General features: G+C 42.6%; 1 protein-coding gene across 11 annotated transcripts in view; it reads right to left on the reverse strand.

Moving 5' to 3' along the window:
- Ppp2r5c (protein phosphatase 2 regulatory subunit B'gamma) overlaps positions 1-24,935 on the reverse strand; it is a 140,604-nt gene that overhangs the window by 81,686 nt on the left and 33,983 nt on the right. For 5 of the 11 annotated variants that reach the window (XM_076849642.2, XM_076849638.2, XM_076849645.2 and 2 more), the window contains exon 1: positions 13,753-13,958. The exons of 5 other annotated variants lie outside the window; for them this stretch is intronic. In XM_076849642.2, coding sequence (XP_076705757.1) covers positions 13,753-13,846 — 94 coding nt within the window. In that variant the 5' untranslated portion in view covers positions 13,847-13,958. Of the gene's footprint in view, positions 1-9,146; positions 9,305-13,752; positions 13,959-24,935 lie in introns of those variants that run through there. One more of the 11 variants, XM_076849644.2, reaches the window with a different exon arrangement.

The following is a 24,935-nucleotide window of genomic DNA, read 5'->3' on the forward strand; positions in this document are numbered from 1 at the left end:
AAGGCCTCCCACATTTCCAACCATCTTTGGTCTCATTTATTTTTCTGTCCTCAAAATTCTCTGCTGAGGCCTCCTATCAAAGTCACAAGGCCCTATCTTCCCAACTTTCTTCTTAAATTCCCCCTCCTGCAACAGAAATTTCTGACACCACCCCTGCTAAAGATAACACTAAAAGTTCTGGTTTTCAGTAGAGTTGGTTTTGCTAGCCAGAGTTGGTTCACCAGCAGTGAACAGGGCTGACCACCTAGTGACAGCATCTAAAATAGCAATACTGGTTCATTCTGAACTGAATGAAATGCACGAATGAAATATCAGCTGAACAGGAGAGGACCTGAATGAGGCCCTGGTGAGCAAGTTGAAAGGTGACCGAGTAGTGCCATTTACCTGCATTCCTATATTGTGGTGTCCTTGCAGACAGGAGCCTGCCCTCCCACAGGGTTGGGAAAGCTGAGAGGGCATACCCTATAACAAGGACTGGGAAAGTAGACTTCTAGCCACGTCTTAAATCCAAACTCACGACTGCAGCCTTTCAGTACTGAACTACCTGGGCAACAGCACAGGCTACCATCACAGCATTCACTTGAGAAAGCTGTGCTGCCCGACTCAGTTACGGACATGTGCCCCCACTTTGAATGCTATGCTTTTCCTTTTGTTTTGGTGCTGGGGATGGAACCCAGTGGTGCTTTGCAGGTGAGTCACATCCCTAGCCCTTTTTATTTTTTTAAATCTTGAGACAGTGTCTTGCTAGGTTTCTTAGGGCTTTGCTAAGTTGCCCAGGGTGGCCTCAAACCAGCAATCCTCCTGCTTCAGACCCGAGTCGCTGGGATGCAGCCATCGCATAAGGCTTTTGCTTCCTTTTATTTTTTTCAAACAGGTAACATGTTTGTTTGATTCAAACATGCATATATGCACACACCCATGGTGCAAACCATTCTACACCACCACCCACCAGGTGTTGCTGAGAGTGTCCTCCATATCCATGGAAAGATAACGCGTGTGTTCTTAGCCCGACCTCCCCTTGTGTAATGACAACAGTGGCACACTACCCCACTGCTTTGTCTTGCCATCCGTCCACTTATGGCTCTCTGCTGTTCTCCTTTTATCAGTTCATAAAGGGCTGTTGCTTTTCTGCTTACTTCATTTGAACCCTTTTCCAGGATTTTTCTCCCCTGGCCAAACCCATCCCCAGCACATGCTCCAGCAGGCTGAATCCCATCTCCACAGATATATATCCTGGGACCACTGATTAGCTTATCAAACTCGAGCAGAGGAGGATGTCTGGGCTATCCCCTCTGTGCCTCTCAAAGCACCTACAGCACTCTTGACAACTCCAGCACTTTCGCAGAGGGCAAGCACCACACTGCTGCTATCTAAACACTAGCCTGGTGAGTGCTGTCCAGCTGGTAGGCCTTAGGCCAAAGGTTAAAACTCAGTTCTACTTTTTGTGCTAGGTATGTTCCATGAAGCTCTCCTTCCTTTGAAATAAACTCGGTTAACTAAAAGTTTTTAGTCTGAATTTCACCCTCACGTGACACAACAAAAGGCTGCAGGGCTGCTACACAACCAACACAGGACATACCAGGTTCCTAGAGCAGGGGATGAGGAGGATTCTGCAGAGCTTTGCTAAAACCATGAACATGATTCTTTTTTACTACAATGTAAACATTATCTCACTGTATACATTGAAGAATATTTCTGCCTTACTACTGTTGTCCCTTGGATGCCTAAACCAAAACACCCAGTTTTCCGTGGTGGAGGGAAGCTTCTCTGGGGCTGGGGTTTTGGCTCAGCGGTGGAGCACGTGCCTAGCCTGTGAGGCACTGGGTTCAATTCTCAGGACCACATAAAAATAAATAAAGGTATTGTGTCCATCTATAACTAAACATAAAAATAATTTAAAAAAGAATACCTCTCTGTTCTACTCAAGAGCTCCAAACTCTATCACTACCAAGAGAAAGTATATCTAATTTTTTTTACCAGATTCTAAAAACTACTCATCGAGCATCTTTACCAGTATAAAATTCACGTTCAACACTGAAATATTCTCACCAGGTCTGTTTAAAATGCAGCTGGAAGGTGAACCTCCCAGGATGTGCGAGACTGTGGACTCAAGAGGTAGGTAAGTTATGAGCCTGTACCCTTCCAACAGGAGCTCCATGCCAGGCCATGGTGCAGCTAGACAATTTAAGGCCGACTGAATTAACTTCACCCATAGCCACAAACCCCCAAGGAAGAGGCTTACCTTCATGACCCAGAATCTGCATCTCTTGTTTTTCTAGATGACACCATAAGATCAACTAACCTGGTTTCAGTGGCACTGCACTCTACACCACTGTACAAACCGAGTGCAGAAAGCGCCACGGAGATGGGTCTCTGTGATAAAGGAACCTGCAAGAGCAGCTTCCCAGGCCCATCCAGAGCAGCGCAGGCCCAAAATCTGAGTCAGAAAACCCAAGTGATCCTTGGTCTCTGTCACCAACTCCTCTGGGTCCTCAGGCAAGTTGGGGAACCTCTCTGCTTTAGTTTCCACAACTGTAAAAGTGGGACTAATAATACCTGTTTACTACCTCACAGGAAAGAGGGCGGTGGTTAATGAACAGTTGTAAGGAGCTTTGAAGATTAAAAAGGTTCCTGGGTGCTAATGACAAACAATAATAGCCTATCTATTCTCATCCTGGAGCTGCCGAAAGCATGTGGAACTGCTCCCAGTAAACTTTTTTTCTTAAACAATCTTGAAAAACTCTGGAAGAGATGAACGTTGGTGTCCTGATAAAAGGAAAGACGCAGCTCTGGTGGCTGCACTGGAGCTGCCTGGGCTCTGCAGCAGGGATAACTGGGTAAATATTTACCCAGGCGGCATGTCTAGTTACTATGGACGCCTCAGCTGAGGCTATTAACTTGGCTGATAAGTCCCTGTTTCCTGCCAAAGAACTCTTCCCAGAACATGCTTCTTAAACTTCCCTTTATTTTATTTTTTTTTCACATTTAAATGTGAAGTGGAATGTTAAAAATCACTCAGGGAGCTTCATGTGTGGCTCACCTTCACTCTGGCCTTCCTCTTTTTGTAAGAAACAAAGAGTGAAAAGGCTCAAATCCTAAAAGGCTTGGGTTAGCCAAACAAACTGCAGGCCCAGCTGTGTGAGCTGGTATCTGGCTTTACACAAACCCATGTGTGCCCATACCCAAGCACCCCACCAAAAGGTATTTTCCAATGTAGGTAAGCAGGACAATCTGTGGTAATGATTCCAACTCACACAAACATAAAATGCAAAAATATATATTAAAAGCTGACAATTAAATGAGGCATAAAATTTAGAAGTAAAATACAAGATTCAGATCACCAATATTGTGTTTTAACAACAACAACAACAACAAAGCCTAAAACTGTCTTTACAAAAAAGGGTTGGTTTCAACACCTGATAGATGGCCTCATCCAGGAAATAAAGAGATAAAAGAATGGAGTTCTTAAGAAAGGAAGTAGGGAGCTGGGTTTTTGGCTCAGTGGCAGAGTGCTTGCCTAACATGTGTGAGGCACTAGGTTCAATCCTCAGCACCACATATAAATAAATAAATAATAAATGTACATCAACAACTAAATATATATATATAAAGAAAGAAAGTAGGGAGGACAGTAAACTAAATAAAAAATTTCAGAAAATTAACTTTGGCTTAAAGTATGAATTTAACTGTTGTTTAATAGTAATGACAAGCCTAGTAAATGCCATTTGTCATTTAAAGAAAAAGGATATCTGAACGTTAAGATTCTTAAAACAACAACAACAAACCCCTGCCCATTGGATAGTCTACTGGCAGGACATTTCTTTTAACTAATGAGCGAATAAAAAGAGAAATCTGTTCATTTTCATTTTGTGTTTCTTATTCTTGGGAATATCAGACTGAAATGTGAATCTAAGTTCCTTTCTTTTAACTTCCCTGAAAATAAGGAATTCAATGCATTTCTGACGAGAACCACAGTTTCATGGTGGTTCAGCGAGGTGCATCTACCTAAACGTGGACCCCATTACACTGCTGGGCTTGTAACCAGGATTCAGCAGTTCTGGATTCCTGTATGATTTGAGCTGCTAATTCTAGAAAGGATGTGTATGTGGGGAAGGGTCTCTGATGAGCAAGACCTCAAAGTTTCCAACACCTAGTAAAGGTCAAGGGTTAAAAGGGTAAGTGATGTTCTCTAAATTAAAATGCTTCCTCAGGACCAGGTCTGAAGAACAGAGGAATAAAAACCCACATTTCCGACAGTCTGATGAGGCAGAGAGGCCTCCATTCTAAAATCAGGCAAGGCAAGGTTTTGCTCTGGCCTTGCCATTTTTGACACCTGTAAAATGAGTGCAGAGCAGAGTGCTGTGTTTGCTGGCTGTGGGAGGTGAGTGTTGGTGACAGCTCCAAGGATGGTCACAGGCACTTGCCTCCCCTTCTAGACATGTACCTAGTCTGAAAACCAAATGCACATATGTACACACAGCACGAGACAGGATAATAAGATGTAACATAGCTCAGGGCAACAGCTGACCATTGAAGAGAGCTTTCAACAAACAAGAGAAATTGTTCTGTCAAATTTTTTCCCCTTAAGAATAAAGAGAAACCACTCTCTATGTACTATCCATGAATGAATAAGTTACTTATGCAGATAAATGGAGATGCTCTGGGGTGGGGTCAAGGTACCTCTGGGATAGCACACAGCAAACTCCAAATAGTCATTGTGAAATACGGGGAATGTGGGGGACAATCTGCAGCATCACCAGATCAGGGAGAATTTTAGTTTCAGATGTAATTAAGAAATAAAAAATAAAAAAGGTTACATTTACTTTAGTAATTGATTGATTAAAAATTTGAAAAGAGAAAGGGAAACCAACTAAAGGAAGGAGAGGTTGCAGGTTGGCTGGCCCCGGATGGTTGCTGTTACCTGGATGGCCCTAGAGACACATTTACAAGGCTGGCTGGTGACTGGGTTCATGTTGCTGTTCCTATCTTTCTTTTTTTTTAAATAATTTTTTTAGTGTTGATAGACCTTTATTTCATTCATTTATTTTTAGGCGGTGCTGAGGATGGAACCCAGTGCCTCACACATGCTAGGCAAGTGCTCTATCACTCAGCCCCAGCCCCTACTTTGTTTTTTTTTTTTTTTTTTGAGAGGGAAGAGAGAAAGCACAGAGGTTTGGCACATACAGGGTCAGGGGGCACTTCCAGCTCATGCTAGAGTTCCTAGGCCTGGCATTTTCAATTTTTGTGGTCTCAGGGCCTATTTACACTCTTAGAAAGTGTGAGGACCCAAAAGAGCTTTATTTACATAGGTTATAGCCAGTAATACTGACTATAACAGGGAATTTAAAAAATATTTATGTATTAACCCATTTAAAATAGCAATAGGTCCATTTCATGTCAAATAACAACTTTATGAAAGTTATTTTAAAAAATCAGGGAGAAAAATGGCACCGTTTTGTATTTTGGTATACATCTTTCACCTCTGACTCAACAGAAGACAGGTAGCTTTGCCCATCTGAGCCTGTATTCAAGGTACCATGATACACTGTTTTGGCTGAAGTATATGGGAAACCAAAAAAGCTCAAACCAATCCAGGCTCACAGAGATGTTTCTGAAAAAGGGAGTACTTCAATGGCCTTTCTAAAAAAGTTTTGATATTCTCTGATCCTACACCAAAGTTCAACAATTGATAGCTTTTTAAAGATAAGTTACAATGTGACATGTGAAACCATACTGAATTGTTCAATTATGTTAAAATCCAGTGGTGTGTCTCACACTTTGAATAGCCCTCTTCCTGTGTGTGTTATGTGGCTTCATTTATCCTACTCGCTGGAAACACAGTGGTGTGCTAAGTTATTGGACCTTCCACCATATGTAGGAAAGTCCCTTTGCTAGCAATACCACCAATCCCAGCAGGAGTGAGATTAGCACTGGGAGCTGAACTGGTGATTTCAGGCTCCACCCTGGACAACCTCAGGTCTGACCGTGTGTGCAGGGCAGAATGGCTGCCCTTGGACACCACGGCCCTCATGAAGGAACCGTTTTACCCCTGCTGCCTTGGAACCCAGTGGTGTGGAATCTCTGTGAAGATAGCCTTGGCCTTGCAGACCCCTGAAAGCAGCTCAGCAACTGAAGATCCATAGGCCACCCCGGAGGTGCTCTTCTGTGTGGACTGAGGGCACCCCCAGAGTCTGAGTTCTGAGGAAGTGGCTATCAAATGTTCTTGGCCTACTACCCAGGCCACGAGGTTGGAAAAACTCCATCGCTAGCTGTCCATGTCCACAAAGTGCCTCCAAACACACACAGGTACAGCCCTCCCCCAGGTCTTCCTTCAAGCCTACCAAGAATGAAAGGCTGGGAAAGTAGAGAAGAATTAGGCTTGCTCCCTAGAGTGACACATCACTAACCTCATCATTTTACAAATTAAAATACCATGATCAGAACACATTGCTTATGAATAACACAACAGACAAAAATTCAGCTGTATGATAAAAAAGTTGCCATATGTCAAAGAAGAAGCCCAAAACTCCCTAATCCAACAGTGTTAATAGCTCAAATTTGATTGGAAAGATCACTATACTAAATTTCGTTAAGAAATTATTATTTTTAGTTGTAGATGGACACAATACCTTCATTTATTTGTTTTTATTTTTATGTGGTGCCAGGGATCAAACCCAGTCCTTCACACATACTATGCAAGCGCTCTACCACTGAGCCACAACCTCACCCCCACCACTATACTAAAATTTCAAGGGTTATAGCTCAGATCTATCTAATTAAAAAAAAAACAAAACAAAACAAACAAACAAACAAACAAAAAACAGCACTGGCCAGGTGCTGTGGTACATGCCTACAGTTCCAGTCACTATGGAGGCTGAGGCAGGAAGACTACTTGTGCCCAGGAGTTCAAGGACGGCCTGAATAACACACTGAGACCCCATGGTGGTGGGAACAAATCAGGAATTCAGCAGAGTTTAATGTAATGAGGTCTGACATAACATGATGAGCCTTTGGAAAGTCAAGTGGCTTAAAGTAGCAGAGAGCAACATCTGCATTTATAGCGACTAAAGGGAAGGACACATTGAAGTCACACTGTTTATGATTAGTCACAGATGCTTTCTGGCTTTTAAACATAAACCTCCTTATGCTGAACTCTCTCCAGGGGTTAACAGTATCTGTACCAAGTCATTACTTTCCTCTGGACAGAAAGATGGACGGGGACCAGTGAGTAACTCGGGGCAGAGGCCATGGAGGTGGCGTCTGGATTCATCTGGGCAGCTGATTTCACACCCTCTAGAGTATAGAAGACACTAACTGCTTTCAGTGGCAAAATGCCAACTAGACTGCAAGAGATGAAAAGGCTCCGGAAATGAGAGACAGATAGATGGACGGATGAGCTTCAAGATGAACAAATATAGGTAATACAGCTGTAGAAAATTAAAACAGACTGTGGTTAAACTGCTGAGCTCTGAAGTACCACATGTGACCTACAAAAGGGGTCACCATGGCCACCACTAACACTTGAATTGTCCTATAACACTCCAGACGCCATTTTAAGCAACTTACCCGTATTTATTTACTTAACCTCACAGACTCCAAAGAGGTAGGCTGTATTCATTTCTAGGTACATTTTCCCACCATGGCTCAGCTAGTCAGTGGCAAGAGGTATGGGGTGGGGTCTGACTCTGGTGAGGCTCCAGACCTCATTCTTACCCTTGACCACTAACCATGAGCATCTCAACTTCAGAGGAACCTTGGTTTTCTCTCCCAGTGTGCCTTACTCTTAAGACCAGTAAAAATTCCAGTGAACAGCAAACAAAGTGAACATCCCAAACACCTTTGATATGACAGGGCTGGCCATCCGTGGGGCTATGAGTCAGTGACGGGAGGCAAAATCTCCACCACGCCAAGACTGCTGCTCACTGAAACAGCTTCCAAACTACTGCATTTGATTTGCACATTTTTGTGTTAAGCAGAACCTTCTTAAAGATATTTCCCTCAAACACTGATCCATCTAGAAGCTGAGTGAACACTGGTGTATCTCCTTCCCTAGAAGCAATAACTGTTGCCACATCATTCTTTCTGGTCTGAGTCTGTTACAGAGAACAAGACACCTCACATTCCCCAACAACCAGGAGCTCCTTAAAAACCACACCACCTGCACTGCACTGCACCTGGGCAAGCACAGCACTCTCACAGCAGCCAGTGTCACTCTGTACTTAGCTCTCCCCAAATGTTCCAAAATGTCTTCTATAGGTTCGATTTTGTGTTTTTTATTACAAGGATCTGATCTAGATTTACTTGTTGTATTTCACTGTCTTATCACTTCAGTCTTTATTTTTAAACTAGAGGGTTTTGATTTATAAATAGTTCAAGGACCTAAAATAAAATCAGACCTTAATTTGCTGTGGTAGGATGTCCACACAACTGTGCACTTGAGCCAATGTCTTTATAAGATTAAAAAGAAAATAATTTTTTAAAAAAGCGTATTAGTGACAGAAAACTACCCTGCTAAAGTTCTCCATATGTCAACCTTCCCCTGGGCCAGAGAGAGGAGGTCTACTCTCAGTAAGGCCAGGCAGGAATGGGCAGCACCTCCTGAGCTTGGTAGGTCCTTCCCACCGACCAGGTAGTTGGCCAAGAAATACACTGGATAGTTATTGTCTTAGTGAGTATTCAAAGAGATAACTTTTTTCTTTTCAATGCGCTGACAATGACTTAGAAACCATGCTCAGTGTCCCATGAGAGAGCTGGAACCCAAATGACTGTCTTTAGGATGCTCACGATTTTCTAAAGAAGAAAACAGCCAGAAAGTAATGCCTGGCAGACCTGGGAAGTGAAGCGGGATGGCGGAGAAGAAGGAGCTTCCACACACCAAGAATGACACCTGCAAGCCCAGGTGCCGAGCTCTAGACACTCCAAGGCATACTGCAGTCTGAGGACAGCAGTGCAAACCAAGAGGCGCCTATGGTAGAGACTTTCCCACCTCCCCACACTGAAAACTACCCTGGAGCAGAGGGGGTGGGAGTTGTGCTGAGCTCAGACTGTGCCAGGCTCTCAACATTCTGTGTGGCCCTGGGCAAGGGGCTCTCCTTTTTCTTCCAGGAAAACAAAAACAGCAACAAAAATCAAAAACAATGCCTCACAGTGCTGGGCGGATTCAAGGAGAGAACAGACAGAAGGAACTCTGGCCCGGCACAGCACATTGAAGGTGCTCAATCGATGCTCTCCTCCCTCCAGGACAATCACCAGTAGCAGCTTCCGGGGCAGTAGTCCTTTACTGAGGATCTCAGGCTGGGTGACTCTGGGGAGAAGACACACCTGAATTTGTCCCGCTCATCCTACACACAGGAGCGAGTACACTGGTGCTCACAAAAGCTTGCTGGGATTGGCCAAATGCTACAGAATGAACAAGTTACAATCACACCTGACACAAGCAACCGGAAGCAGGATGTGCCCCAAACCAGGTCTGAGTTTCCATTTGCCCTCTTCCTAGATTGAAAAATTTGACTAATAACTTCTATCTCTCTTTCTTTCTTTTTTTTTTTTTCATTTCTCTACATGATTTAACACATCTCAGTGAAGAAGTTCTAGGCAGCAGCTTCTACTATAAAGAAATCCCATGAGTAGATGTTATGCTCAAGTTCAAGGGCAAGACTAATTACCAAAAGGTGTGCACTTTACACAACCACCCCCCAGAGGGCTGTCTGTTACTAAGGTTACCTTCCACCCCAGGGACATAAAAAAACACCTTTGTATACAGGCTCACCCGTGTTCAGGTGTATAGGTGTGTTTCTGAACAGTTACTTCACAGAGAACTAACTGCAGCTACACTGTAATTAGGTGTCTATGAAGTTGGGATCTTGAGTTGAGACACTCTTCAGAGAGAAAGAATCACTCACTGTTTTGCTCTTCTTTTGAAGGGTCTTTTGTTTTTGTCATTCAAATATTTCTCCTTCTTAGTTTTGGTAACATGGGTAACAGGTTGCACGCTCACTGATGGCGCCATGCAGGTGTTTTCTAAATTCAGCAACCTGCGTATCATTGTTAACGCTGAGTAAGTCATGAGATTCAGTGTGGCAGGAAATGAAAACCAGGGTTTGGCTTCTTCACGTGCTTCCTGTGTGTCTTTCTGAGAAAGGTGAAGACCACTGGGCTGGCAACTCAGCATGTACTTGTGAGAAACCACAGGTTCCCCTGAGTAGACGTCCACTTCCAGAAGTATCTTCCTCAAAAAGAATGATTTGCTCTCCAGGTTCCACAGGGCTTGCAAAGCCTCCCCCACAGACTAGGACAGGTGAGAGCAGTCCCTGGAGGCCCGGACAGAGGCCAGCTGGAAGAGATGCCAGGCCTCTCATGGTTTCCCTGGCCACTAACCTTTCCCTGGCCTGGCTCTCACTGCTTTAAACCTAGCTCTTGAATGGGTGGGAGGAGGAAATGGCCACTAAATCCCAGCCCCCCTCCACCTGGCCTGGCCATCAAAGGCAGGAGAGGCAGTACTGGGAACCTCCAGGAAACAGGCTTTACTGGTCTTCACAGGTAACCAAAAATCAAGAATTAGCCTAGAACAGGGTTAGTTGCCTGAGGCCCAGGGGCCGAATCCAGCCTGCCTCCTGTTTCTGTAAATAAAACTTTATTGGACCACAGACATGCCTATTCCTTTACTGTCTATGGCTGCGTTTGCTCACACAGCCAAAAATATCTACAATCTGGCCCTTTTCCGAAAATGTTTGCCAATTCCAGTCTAGAACTGTGCGGTTCAATACAGTAACCACTAGACACATTTTAAATTTAAGATAACTAAAATTAAGTTAAAAATCCAGCTTCTTGGCTCAAACAGTCACATGTGGCCAGTGGCTAAGGCAACAGAGAGCACAGAGAACATTCCCACCATTGCAGGCAGTTTTCTTGGGCAGTGCTGGAAGTACAGGATCTAAGTCATCAAGCTAAATTTACAGTCATCAAGTTCTGGGTTACTTTCTCTCTCCTTAGAAAGGTCTGCACTGAGTTAAAATATATCCCTTTCACACTCGAACTCCTAGGATATGCTTATTCACTACAATGACCACAAGCTTCAGACTATTTGCTATACAATAACTGTAAACCAACAAAAACTACAAGTCATCAGGTGGTCATTTTTACTTACTTGTTAACTACCTTCTATCCCCAGTGAACTGTAAACTCTGTGAAAGCTGGGCCATTGTGCTTGCTTGTATTCCAAGTTAGGACCCTGTCCAGCACACACGATAGATATTGACACACATACAGTATTGGTAAAATGAATAAGAAATAAACCCGGGTGCAAAACCATCCTGTGAAAAGAGGCTGCTGAACTGAACAGGTGATATTGCAGTGGGTAAATACACCACTGTAACCCTGCAGCAGATGTTCTACAAACAGCTGGAATTTCTACTTAAAGTAAGTTAAAAAAAAAAAAAAAAAAAAGATTCCAAACACAAAAGCCATCGGGGTTTTGATTTTGGGCCCACCGTGTAAGGGCCAGCTGTGAGACCTTGGGTAAGTTATTTTCCATTCTGAGTGAGCTACCCGCCTCCTCCCTAAATGGGATGGATGAGCAAACAGATAACTCAGCACCAAACCCTCTCCTGTGCCGCCTCCTTCCCAGCTCCCTGCTCCCTCCAGAGCACCCTGCCCATGGGGAGTTCCTCCTGTGCCCTTTCCCTATGGCTGGGTCTCTCCCACAGAACCATAAGCTCCTCTGGGGCAGGGGCTATATCCTAGTCACTTTTGGCACACAGCAGCTGCTAATCGGAGGTTCAACTAAGAATCTAAGAGCTCAATAAATAAAACACATTTTTGAAACCTCGTATTAACAAGCTTGCTCTAAGAAGTTCTTAGGCGGGCTGGGGTTGTGGCTCATCAGTACAGCGCTCACCTAGCATATGCAAGGCCCTGGGTTCGATCCTCAGCACCACATAAAAGTAAATAAATAAAATAAAGGTATTGTGTTCAACTAAAACTAAAAAATAAATTTTTTAAAAAAAGAAGTTCTTAGGAGTAAATCAAGCATTCTTTGAGTTTTAAAATTAGAAATACCCTCACCATTTGAATTAGTAGTTAGTCTAAAGGTTGCTCTGTAAAAAGTCAAGTCTTTTTCAAGTTCATACACTTCACTGGTTTCCCTGCTGCAATTACACAGTGAACAGCCACAGGGAAAAATCCAAACTGGGCAAATGAGATCTTGGAATTAACAGCAAACAAGGTCTTGGAATTAACAATAGCAACAGTGGTGGTTTAACATAAAATCAAATGATTCTATTTCAGAATAAATTCATAATTCAAAAGGTAACAAGTACATTAGGTATCTAATAAAAATCAGAAGACCCACAAACGAAAAATCTTAATTTTATATGCAATCAAATTTTTTTCTTTTTAACTGCTAACTATTCAGTATTTAAGGTCAAACTGAAATCCAAACAATTTACATTTTGCTCTTGACCACTTGGGTTCTGCAGCTAGAACACCTAATGCTAACTGTAGTCATCCTGTTTCTTGGCTGGCTGCACAGCCAAACAATAAATTCACAGCTGACCCTAAAATATTTGGTTATAGTGAAAGCTGATTTCCACCAGCTCTGTCAAAGAGGGTTTGGGGAGAAAAGCAACATGCATTTCATTCTAACAGGCTGGGTGTTCACGTGCTTCTATCTTCCTGGGTACACCCTAGGACCTGAAAAATCCTGCCCAGCATTTTAGTCACAGGGATAGTCACCTAGAGATCCTGCACCCACCCTTCCTTCACACAGGTCCTTAAGGAGATTTTGATAGTGAAAACTGTTTTGTATGAGGGAAAAGCTGTGATCTTATATTTAAAAAGTGATCTGGTGAGGCTTAACACCATTTTCTCTTTCACCCAGTTACGAGCAAAATTTACATAACAAATATCTTAAAATGCCAACTAAGTATGTACTACCCTGGTAACAATTCAACACGACAAATAGGAACTGCGTTTTTAAGCTAAATCTGAACCCCAAATATGTACCAACTGTAAAAAGGCTACCTGCGATTATTAAAATAATGATGTCTAATAATGATGTCTGCACACCCTAGAAACTTGTTGCCATCTTAAATTTAAACACCAAATGGCAACACACAGCCTATGTGCATGCTAAATAGTTTGTAATACTCCATGAAAATGCTAACATCTTAAAAATTACAACCCACAACAGATTTCAGATTTCAAAGCATGAGCACATTTCTTTTAAAAAGGCTCTATGGCAAGAATGATAGTCCTTCTAAAGGAAGCTCTTTTCTGATCAATTCTGCATATTTTCAGATTGCAATTTATCTTTAATTTTTAGATATGTCCCCAGCAAAGCCTTTGCAGTATTAAGCAACACCAATGTAACAGAAACTCTGCGTACCGACAGCAACTTGGCCCGGCTTGGCCGGGCCCGCCTCTCCTTCCTACCCCCACCCAATACCTTCCCCGGGCAGTGACTTCACATCCTTTGACATCAGCACAGCTTCGAAAGGGGGATGGGAGAGCGAGCTGAAAGCAGAAAAACCAGCTTTGAACTATGCAAGCAAGGCCTCTCTCGATCGGCAGATTCTGTAAGTAGTTTGTAAAATGCCAAACGGCAGTGACACACCCCATCTGCTCCCGTGAAGCCTGCAGCAAAGTGGAGTGAATTCTACTGAAGGGACTTCCTGCTTTTCCTATCTGAAGCACAATAGCCATTTATTAACTACCCACAGAAGGTTCCGGTCAGTGGAACACACAATAACTCACCTCGAATGTGGAGAAGGGCCACGGGCTGGAAAGGCCCATTGGAGCTGGCCGCATCCACCACCATCCCGCTGCCCGCCTTATTACATGTCAACATCTAGACTCCTGCGGGGAAGGCAGTGTACTCCTAGGGCAAGAAACCAGCCTCCATTTTAGTTTAAAAAAAAGACAAACTGAAGCTCTCTGCAGCTGGAGGGAACTGGCTGGCTAGTGATGTCAGCAGGCACGGAGCTCGCTGATTGGCTGGAAGCTGCAACTTAAAATGACACTGAAAAAAAAAAAAAAAAAACCTGCAAATGGAAAGAGCTTTCTGCTTGGCTGTCAGTGTGCACTGAGAGCCTGGGCATTTTCCGGCTTTCTGCAGTCTTCATTGCTCAGTAACTTTCAGGCAGAAAACCCACCTCTCTGGGGACAGACTGGAGGCCACAATCCCCAGCCAGACTGTAAACAAATGATTCTGAGAGAGAGAGAAAAAAAAGGTGTGTGCATGGGAGGTGTTCTGTGGGAACTTTTCATTTTGGCATTTCCCTGATACCCCAAATTCAGCGGCACTTTATGTCCCCCGTCCATCTTCTCCTTTCTAGTTGTACTTTCACATGTACATTCTATGTATCATTACAGCCAACCGGTGATTTAAAGCCAATGGCTATTTAAATATTACATAATTCCAATTCATTAGTCCAGACTCTTGTTCAACTTTCCCCCCACCAAGTGGGCAAGTTATGAATTTATAATCCCCACACACTGGTTTTCCCTGAGACCTAGTTGTTTCCCCCACCCTCTGAAAAACATAGACTGAAAAACTATATGAAAAATGAAGGCTGCTTTGTATTCAATAGCTAGAAAGTGCTACAAATTAAAGTCCTTATTCCACATGGTTGTGGGAGCTAAAACAGACATAAAATGTGTGCTTGCTTTCTTTTTTATTTTTTAATATTTACTTTGTAGTTGTAGTTGGACACAATACCTTTATTCATTTATTTTTATGTGGTGCTGAGGATCGAACCCAGGGCCTCACACGTGCGAGGCGAATGCTCTACCGCCGAGCCACAATCCTAGCCCTTGTGGTGCTTTCTTCTGGAGCTTAAAGATGTCAACATATCAGATTCTTTTATTTAGGTTTTAGATATTTTGTTTAGATTCAAAATTGATATTTCACTAACTTTTGATGGGATATTATTAAAAGCAACATTCAGATCCTAGTTTCCTGTCTTCAGACAAAGTTAATGAAAAAGTTGCTCCAAGAAGAAAGGTCACTCTGACTTGGAGTGCTTGGAGGTGGCAGGGAGACGACTCCACAGAGAGAAGCACTGACACTAGTGCCAAATGAAAATGAATAAACCTAAGAAAAACCTCTTTAGCAGAGCAGAAGCTATCTCCTCACTTCTTTGTACAAACAAGAAAGTTTTCCTTTGTATCATTTCCCACACAATCCCCACCTCACCCATTTGCTCCACCTGTGAATAAGAACCAAAAAGCCCTGTAACTCCAAAACACAATTTGCAGCAAAAGAAACATGTGCTGCTGCTGGGTGGCCATGACACCTGTGGGCCTGGATGCCACACACCTCAGCAGATGAGGGCACTGCTGCACCCATTTGGAGGTGCTTTCCTGGTCTTCCCCGCAGTAAGAGGGTAGATGCAACTGTGCCAACAGCTGTGTGATGGTCAGAAAAGCAGTGACCAGAATCTTATCCACCCCTTCTACCCAGGGCTGAGAACTGCAGGACTCCATGGCAGGTCCAACAGTTTCCAGTGGGCCTGAGCCCCAAGAGCAGACACCACCCCAAGGCTGTCTCCCTATGAGTGCACACTGCTGGCCTCACGCCTGCCCTGGCAACAATGCTACCTGAGCAGCAGACATGGTTAAACAAAAGACCAAGCCTCGAGTCAGGTGACCTGAACTCAGATTCTGTCTGTCCACTTGTCTCCAAGGACCTCTCCCCTGCCCGGGGCTTCGAGAAGAGGACCACCACCAGCCCTCAGTGCTGAGGTACTGCTGCACTCACCTCCACTCAGTGCTACCTCCCCTCCCCAGGAGCCACACCAGGGAACTCATGGGGAATAGGGTGCTCAGAGGCTTGGGAAGGATCAGAAGCCCGTGCTTGCTGCGGTCTGCACTTTCAACAGGATGAGAACTCCGGCCATATTCAACACTCATGTGAGATAGTCTGGGGAGATGCGCCTGTCCCAGAGACCCCAGGAGCATCAGCAAGAAGCACAAGGTGGACAGAAAAGGAAGATACTTTTTCATGTATTTTTCCTAATGATCTAAGATCAAAGGATCTCAACTTTATTAATGATTCCCCTCCACATTCTTTAAAAACCTTATGCATATAAAGTAGTTCTTTAAAGACTGAGATCAAGAAATTATTGATAAAACAAAAATACATAAAAAATAATGACTTGAACAAACAAGGCATATTTCTGATTTGGAGACATAAATACTATAAATTTGCTAATGTCAATTTTTTCCTAAAATGGCAGATTAATGGCATTTAATGGTAGTTTATCCTGAGTTGCTGGGATTACGGGTGTACAACATTGAACCTGACTGCAACTTCAGATAATGATTTCAGAAAATATTTTTAAGTAGTAAACTTTTGTTTTACTTCTTGGAATTCATTCTAGAAATGTAATAACCATGAATGAGTACCACATTTAAAAAAATGTATATTTAAAAAATATAGTATTTTTAAAAAAATACCTATTTTTGAAATTATGCTAAAATAAAGCACATGATATAAAATTTACCATCCAAACTGCTTTTTAGGAGTACAGTTCAGTGGCATTAATTACATTCATGTCCTTGTTTCAATTCTTTTGGGAACACAGCTAGGAGGGACTGTTGGAGCACATGGTATACCCTTTTTTTTTTTATTTCTGAAGAACTGTCATGCTGTTATCCCAGTGGCTGTCCACTGCACACCCCATACCAGTGCATACCCAGGAACGCATCCGGGCCCCTGCACATCCTCAGAGCACTCACGCCTTTGCACAGTACCCTCCTCGGGGTGTGCACTGAGCTGCAGTCCCGAACTACAAGTCATGCTGAGCTCCTCTGCACGGGCAAGCTGACTATTTGTGTATTTCTCTGGAGAAATGTTTGCTTAAGTTTATTATACATTATTAAAACCAAGACTTTTTGGTTGCTGTTGAGTTGTAGGAGTTGTTTGTCTGGACGTTAATCGCTTCTCAGATACAGCACTTACAGAAACCTCCTCATTCTGTAGGCTGCCTTTCGCCTTGCTGACTGTGTCCTTCAATGCTGTTTTAATCGGATGCAGTCCAGTTTACCTGTTTTTACTTCTGTTGTGTACCACTTCTGGTGTCATATTCAGGAAATCACAGCCAAATCTGATGTCATGAAGTTTAATAGTTTTAGCTCTTAACATCCAGGATTTGATTCATTCTGAGTTCATTTTTGTATACGGTGTTAGGTAAGGGTCTAACTAACACCAGACTTTTTCATGTGGATATCCAGGTTTCTAGTGTCATCTGTTAGAGTCTGTCTTTTCCTCACTGAATAGTCTTACCACATATGCACAAGCTCTGTTCTATACCATTGATCTGTATGTCTGTTTTGGTGGCAATACCACACTAGTCTTGATTACTGTAGCTTTGTTTTAAGTTTTTAAATGAGGAATGGTGAGTCCTCCAACTTTTTCTACTTCTGGAAAAAACTACATTGGGATTCTTAATTTTATTTTAGTTGTAGATGGACACAACATCTTCCTATCTTCCTCTCTCTCTCTCTCCTCTTTTATATAATATTGAGGATCGAACCCAGTGCCTCACACATGTTAGGCTAGCGCTCTACCACTGATTCTTACAGGTATTACAACTGACTCTCCAGATCACTTTGGGAAATACTGACATCTTAACAACATTAGGTATTCCAGTCTATGAACACAAGATGTCTTTCCATTTATGGGTTTCATTAATTTCTTTCAGGAGCATTTGTAATTTGGAGAGAATAAGCCTTTCAATTCCTTGATAAGCATTTTATTTATTTATTTACTTGGTACATTGAACCCAGGAGCACTCTACCACTGAGCTCACCCCCTACTCCTTTTTATTTTATTGGGACAGGCTCTTGCTAAATTGCCCAGGGTGGCCTGGAAGTTGCAATCCTCCTGTCTCAGCCTCCCAAATCACTGGAATTACAAGCATGCACCACCATGCCAGGCTTAAATATTTTATTCTTTTTGAGAGTATTACATTCTACTCATGGTTCCAAAATAATGGAAACTACCTGAAGGTCAAAAGGATTACCCCATATACTCTGTGAAATTTTATACATCCATCAAAAATACTTATACAGGGGCTGGGGCTGTAGCTCAGTGATAAAGCACTTGCCTTGCATGAGTGAGACATTGGGTTTGATCGGTAGCACCACAAAAAATAAATAAAGATATTGTATATCTAACTACAACTAAAAAAATATTTTAAAAAATACTTACACATTTAAAAAACTGAAATATAAGTGAAAAAGTCAGAGAATGATTTTTCATAAATAGTATGATCAGAAAATAGTCTCAAAATATTAACAATGGTCATCACTGAGTGGTAGAGTTATAGATGTCTTTTCTTTTAGAAACTCCCTGTGTTTATTAACACTGTAGAAAACTACATTATTATTTTAATGATATAAAAGTAACAATTTTTAAAAGGAGATATATATTAAGTTATAGCAGAAAGAATCCTTAATGAAGTTTCCTCTTAAATGTGAGCCTAAGAACAGGGAAAGGATGGTGATAGGAACCCAAGAAGTCTGATACAAAAGATTTTATTGTGATGATAAATGAGATCATGGATGCAAAAAAACCCATAAAACTTTGCTGAAATCAGGCATAAAAAATTTAAATAACAGATAAGGATGATGACTCTTTGTCTCAAAGACTCAATTATGAACTGCTTGAGTTTCTCACCATGAGTTTGTCACCTTTGCATGGAGTCTGGGTTCATCTAAGTGGTCAAGGTTCAAGTGGTCTCTGGAGTGGAGCTCTCTGCCCTGATGAAACAAGTACTGGCAAATGCAACCCAGAGGGGCTCATAATACAGCCATGTCACTCACTCTAGGACATGTTTTGACACCTTCCTGGGAGGGACTGGACAGAGGGAAAAGATCAGCATGGGGCAAGAGACTGCCCTGAAGAACCCCGCTGGTTCTGTCTTCACCTGAAAAGGGATATACCTGATTCTTCATGTTGTTAAGAGGGCTCACATCATACAGGGAGTAGACTCCCTTGCTGGGTAGGAGCAGAGAGTATAGGACCCAGGCGGATGCCACTAAATGCAGCCCCAGCCAGCACAGGCCAAATGCAGGAAGCAGTGTGCATTACCTCACTCTAAAAACCTCATTGCCCACCAATAGCATTTTGGAAAGACCCCTGTTTGCAGTGCACAGATATCACTGAGCCACGCAAGGGACCTCCACTTAGGGTAATCCCTTTGGGCAATCTTCCTTTTATTTCCTGCTAGGTTCAGCAAGAGTTCCAGCCACAGGTTTTCTCTCTTTGCTTAGACGCTGGACAGTCTCTGGCAGCAGGGGGTTCCTGTCAGTGTACTGAATCATCTCCTGAACAGTTACTTTCCATGCCCCTGAAACAGACCTTGTTCCACTCTGGTGCCAGGAGTGGACACCTCTAATCGTCACCTTGACCAGCCCCATCCGCCTGTTAGGCTGGCCTCCCACGATGCTTCCATAACCCTCCTGGCTGCAACTACACCAGGAAGGGCTCAAAAGGCAAGGCTGGTGGCTGGCTCGGCACGGTGCACCTTCCACTAGGAAACTGGCAAGAAGACCTGGGCTCTCAATGCACCCTCCAGCAAATGCCGAATGTGGAAAATCTGCACAATATGACAGCTTAGCTCTGAAAAGGAATTACCTTTTATTTTCTCATCCCTCCATCACTGTTTTCTTCTCTGTTTAAAAACAAACTGTCTGTAAATACATCCCACTGATTTTATTTCTAGGTAGTATTTCTGAATAAAACTTTCATATTTTCATTTCTAAATTCAGTCAAAGGTTTTCTTTTTATCTCCCAAGCCCATTTGTAGGCAAATTACATACTCTCACATCTTAGTAGATAAGTTTTACAGTAATTAACAGATTTTTTTTGAGCCTAGAGATCTGTGACACTATAGCCATAATGCAGAGGCATTGGGCTGGCCAGCACTATTTTTTAAACAAAACCCCAAAAACCAAAAAACTGGAAACCACACAAGCATAGATCGTTGGGTAAGAAATCTAACCTAAAAAATTTGGCTTCACTTGCAGTTTAAAATAGACCTTTTCCTTAGACAGATCAAAGGTACCTAACATTCAGCTGTGCTCAAAGGCTGCCAGGGAACTTCTGCTTGCCAACAGCAAGGACAAAGGGACAGGCACTGGCTGCCCTGTTGATCTAAGTCCTGTGAGTAATTAGAAAGCCACGGCTGAGCTCACCCACAGGAAAGCTCAGCACAGCTAGGTGGAGGAGCTGTGAAGACCTCACCCTGGCTCCTGGGTGAAGCCTGGGCTCAATCACTGCTCACCACTCCCTGCACTGGGCTGGAAGCCTTGCAGGAAGGTAAGAGCTCTCAGCGCTCCTTGTTCTGACAGCACAGGAAGACCCCATGCAGTAGATGAAGTCTGTTTATGTCTAAGACTATCATACCAATTTTTTTTTTAATTGGCCCATACCCTTGCCAAACCTACGGTAGGTCAATGGAGCGATAAACCTCGTTTTCCAAGAAGAAGCCTGAGGTGGAGTGATGTGAAGGAAGCGGTGAGTCCAGGCTAGGTTTAGCCGCCCTGAGAGGTGATGCCACAGCAGTCTCTGTGAAAACTGCAAGGATAGGGAGAGGACAGGCAGTATGGCTGCACTGTTCCCTGGATTCTTGGCAGATGTGGTCATGGATACCACAGACACAGGCACTACGGCCCCTGCCCTTGGTGACAACACTGACAGCAGCTAACATGGAGAGTGGAGTAGCATGTCGGAGTGTCCTGAGCCCAAGCATCCATCAAGGGATTGATGGATGAACAAAATGTAGTAAGTCTGCAACATGGAATGCCACAGCCTTAGAAAGGAACTGAACCTTTAGTACATGCTGCCACACGGATAGTGTTCAACCCCAGGTCTGCAAAGGCCCCAGCATTTTCCCAATCCCAGAGAACTCAACAGAGAGAGTATGGCCATTTTATTCCTCAGGTGCTCCCCAGGGCAGCAGGCTAGGGCAACATGGAAGGCAGCCCATGCCCGCAATAGGGGGTGTAGGTACAGGACAGGCTGCGCCACTGCTCTTACGGTTTCTTCATGTTGTACCAGGACAGTCCTTTTAATTCACAGCCACAGCTGTTCTGCTTTGATTCCATCTAAACACTGGAGGGGAGGAGGTAGCCCAGTTTCTTCTTCCTCACCCAGGATACCACGCTCTATGAAGCTCTTCCTACTCACCACCAGGAAGGACGAGCCCTCCTAGGAACTGAGGAGAGTTAAACCCCAGCAGGAGGGTCTGGAGAAGGTTGTGCTAAGTCAATTAAGGTAGAAGGACAGATAAGACTCCACTTACATGAGGTCTCTGGAGTTGTCAAGCTCTAGAGATAGAAAGTAGAGTGCAGGCTTCCAGGGGGTTGGGAGGAAGGGGAACATCCTGTGTCATGGGGGCAGTTTCTATGGGGTCTGATGAAAAAGTCTTGGTTGCAGATCTACAGCACAGTAAATGTATCTGATGCCCCTGAGAAATACAACCATGAATGGTTAAAATGATAAATAATATGCTATGCATATTTCATCACAACTGAAAAAAGAAGATAAGGCAGGCTTGAGCCAAGGCAGTTCAGGGGACACTGGGAGCAGAAGCAGCAGCTAGCTCTCAATTACTTACAAGCACAGTACTGGCTATACCTCTGCTGCCCAGATGCTGACCAAGGACTACCATGACTCTGTGATGCCTGGAGGGTTAGGGGCATCTGGTTATCATCCAGCTCCTCTTCAGCTCTGACCAACACAGATGGTCAAATATTTGCTCTGATCTGGGACCTGCCTCACCAAGTATAGGGACTGTAGGTAACCAAAAGAAGGCACCATGTCAAAGACACGATGAAAGAAAGTACTCATCAGAGCAGAGTCTTCCTGTTTGGCCCTTTCTAGGCTGACCAGAGCAAGTCAGCAGTCTGGTAAATTTCTCACACCCCATTCTTAGATTCTTCAACTAAGAGGCAAGAGGCTAAGCCCTCTGTAAATATATGCATAATTCATTTTTAAGCAGTAAAAACATGCATTGTTATGACAAAACTTTCAACTGTACTGAAAAGAAACTGCTCTGAATGAGGTGAAATATTGCATTTTGATGAAAGCAGAGCAGGATATATAAAACGTTAACTGCCACTCAAAAGCCAAACTGGGAAAACCAAGCACATTCTCCTACAACATCGCGAGGACTGCTTTCACGGAAGGCCAGAACCTCAGGGTCTCCTGGTAACTGAAAATTACAGCCCACGTCATTCCATTATAACTTTGGCTTCTTCCTGGTCTTTTGTTTCTAAAAACAGGGAGAATGTTCTCAAGAAATATGATTAGTTTACTGTATCCGTAAGTCACTTTAAAAAATTGATCTCTTCAGTTAAATTTAATACTTCTACCTTTCAAACTAAATATACCAAACGATGGGATCGATTTAGAAAAATCTTGCAGTGAATAGGTCTGAAGACCATACTCAACCTGTTACCAAAAACTAAAACACAAAATACCGTCTTTCACTTAGCAAATGACCAAAGCCTTATCACAGTGTGGGAAAAATGCCATCGTGCAGACACCCCACAGGCTCTGGGAGTATGAGCTTATGGTGCCCTCTCTCCAGTTGGTATGTGTGGAGAGTCTGGCAAGTTTTTGAAAATCTATCTTCTTTGATCCACTACTTCTTTACTTTGAATCCAGCTTAAGGAAACGTTCAGAGATGAGAACAGGACAATAATAGATTTACATAAGAGCACTGTTTATAACAGCTGAAAATCTGGGGTACCCACACAATGAAATAATAAACAATGGTTAGAAATCACACCTGCCATTCCCACTGATGTCAGGAACAAGACAAGCATGCCCGCTCTTACCACCACTGTGAACCATTGTACTGGAATTATCAATCAACTCAAGTGAAAGACATGCAACGTGTAAGAATCAAAGCAAAGAGGTGAAACTGTCTTTTTATGCAGATGATCTAGATAGCTGGAATGTTCAAAAGAATCAACTGAGAAATATTGTAAGGAGTAAGATGATAATTCAGTGAAGAAGCATGAGGCAAAAGTAAGGGCCAACATTCAGAAATAATGACTACTATGTAGAAGACACATGTAAGACAAAACTCCGTTTCCCACAGCAGCAATAATGGACTATCTGGGTATTAATAAGAAATGTGTAAAATCCACATGAGAGAAACTATAAAATATCCCTAAAGGAAACAAAAGTGGCTTTGGAAAATAAACATGGCATAGTCCTAAAACAGAAGGCAAACACCTTAAGATGAAAACCATTCCTTGGACACTTTATAATTTAATAGGATTCCAACAAAAATGCCAACAGCTCTTTCTACAATGAGATGAGCCAATTAGAAGTTCCAACTGTAATGACAGTAGAATCACTCACTGTTGGATTGTTTTAGTAGACTATATAGCCAAAATTACATTGATGATGTTCCCAAGATTTTCAGTATAAGATAGAGGTAAAACTATGAAAATCCAAGAAAAAAGTGAAAATACTATTATATAATAATGAAATTGAATTAAAGATATCAAATTAAATGCATGATTTAAAAATAATTATACTCGGGCTGGGGATGTGGCTCAAGCGGTAGCGCGCTCGCTTGGCATGCGTGTGGCCCAGGTTCGATCCTCAGCCCCACATATAAAGATGTTGTGTCCACTGATAACTAAAAAATAAATATTAAAATTCATTCTCTCTCTCTCTCTCTCATAAATAAATAAATAAATAAAATAAAAATAATTATACTCTAGCTCCCTCCACTGAAAACAATTAAAAGTAATCTCAGTCCTATAGTAATGAGTACTTTTGCTATCCAGATTCTGGTCTCTTACAGCATTTCTCACTGAAAGGAACCAGGGCTATTGAGAACTGGCTGATTCCAGGTTTGGGGCAGGAAAGGTGCAAAATGAGCCTGTAGCAAATCTCACTGCTCAAAACCAAGAAATCAAAACTACGTGATCTAAAAAATACATAGGAGTTAGCCTAAAGGACACCAAGGTCGAAATTATGCATTTGAACACAGGAAGAATAATGATTTTAGATTAAAACACTGAAATAAAAGACAATACATTAGAATCCACAATAATATACACGGAAAAGAAGTCAGAAAAAAGCTTAAGTTGTCACCATTTCTGGGAAACCGGTAACTCAAAGACAAAGGAATTATGCTGATCCTGTTTTTCTATCATGAATCATGTTTCAGGATAACTAACTATCCAGTTGGTATGAAAAATAATCATTTCCAAAAGAATGCCAAATTAACTTGTAAAATTGTAGATCCAGGAAAGGTTTATCAACAGCTTTTTAAAAGATTAATGTGGTTGATGGGGAATAAACATCGGCTGGGTGTCAGGATATACCTCACAGATTATTACTAGTGGTTTTGAATTGCAAAGGGAAGCATTTAACTATATATGGAGAGAGCAATCTGTCCTTGCTCCCATGTGTTAGTGAAGTTGAGCCTCACTTCTTAGGCAACCAGAGATTACGTATCTCCCACAAGGAGGACACCATCTGCTGAGTTATGCAGCACCAACCCTGTCGTAGTCTAGCCATTACAGCATCTATAGGGTACACCTGGGCAGAACAACTGGCCTGGCTAACTTAATAAGTCACTGTTGTGGTTTAGACTGGCAAGTCTCTGGCAAAGGTGTCCCCAGGTGTCTACTAAAATGATAATAAATCCCTGTTGAAAACCCTGACTTCAGGTTTCAAATATTTGAATACAAGACCAGTATATAACAACACCAGAGATGATGATGATGATCAGGAACACAAACAAACAAGACATTTATGCACAAAATGTGACAGAAACTGTAGACACTGGTCTTATGATGCAGGCTGTGAATAGTGATGCTTACTGTAAAGTTGCACGGAATGTACAAAAGAATAGAGAGAGCCTTAAAAATGACACTGCAGATTTTAAAAAGAACCAAAT

This window comes from Callospermophilus lateralis, chromosome 3 (genome assembly GCF_048772815.1).
Source record: "Callospermophilus lateralis isolate mCalLat2 chromosome 3, mCalLat2.hap1, whole genome shotgun sequence".
NCBI classification, from domain to species: domain Eukaryota; kingdom Metazoa; phylum Chordata; class Mammalia; order Rodentia; family Sciuridae; genus Callospermophilus; species Callospermophilus lateralis.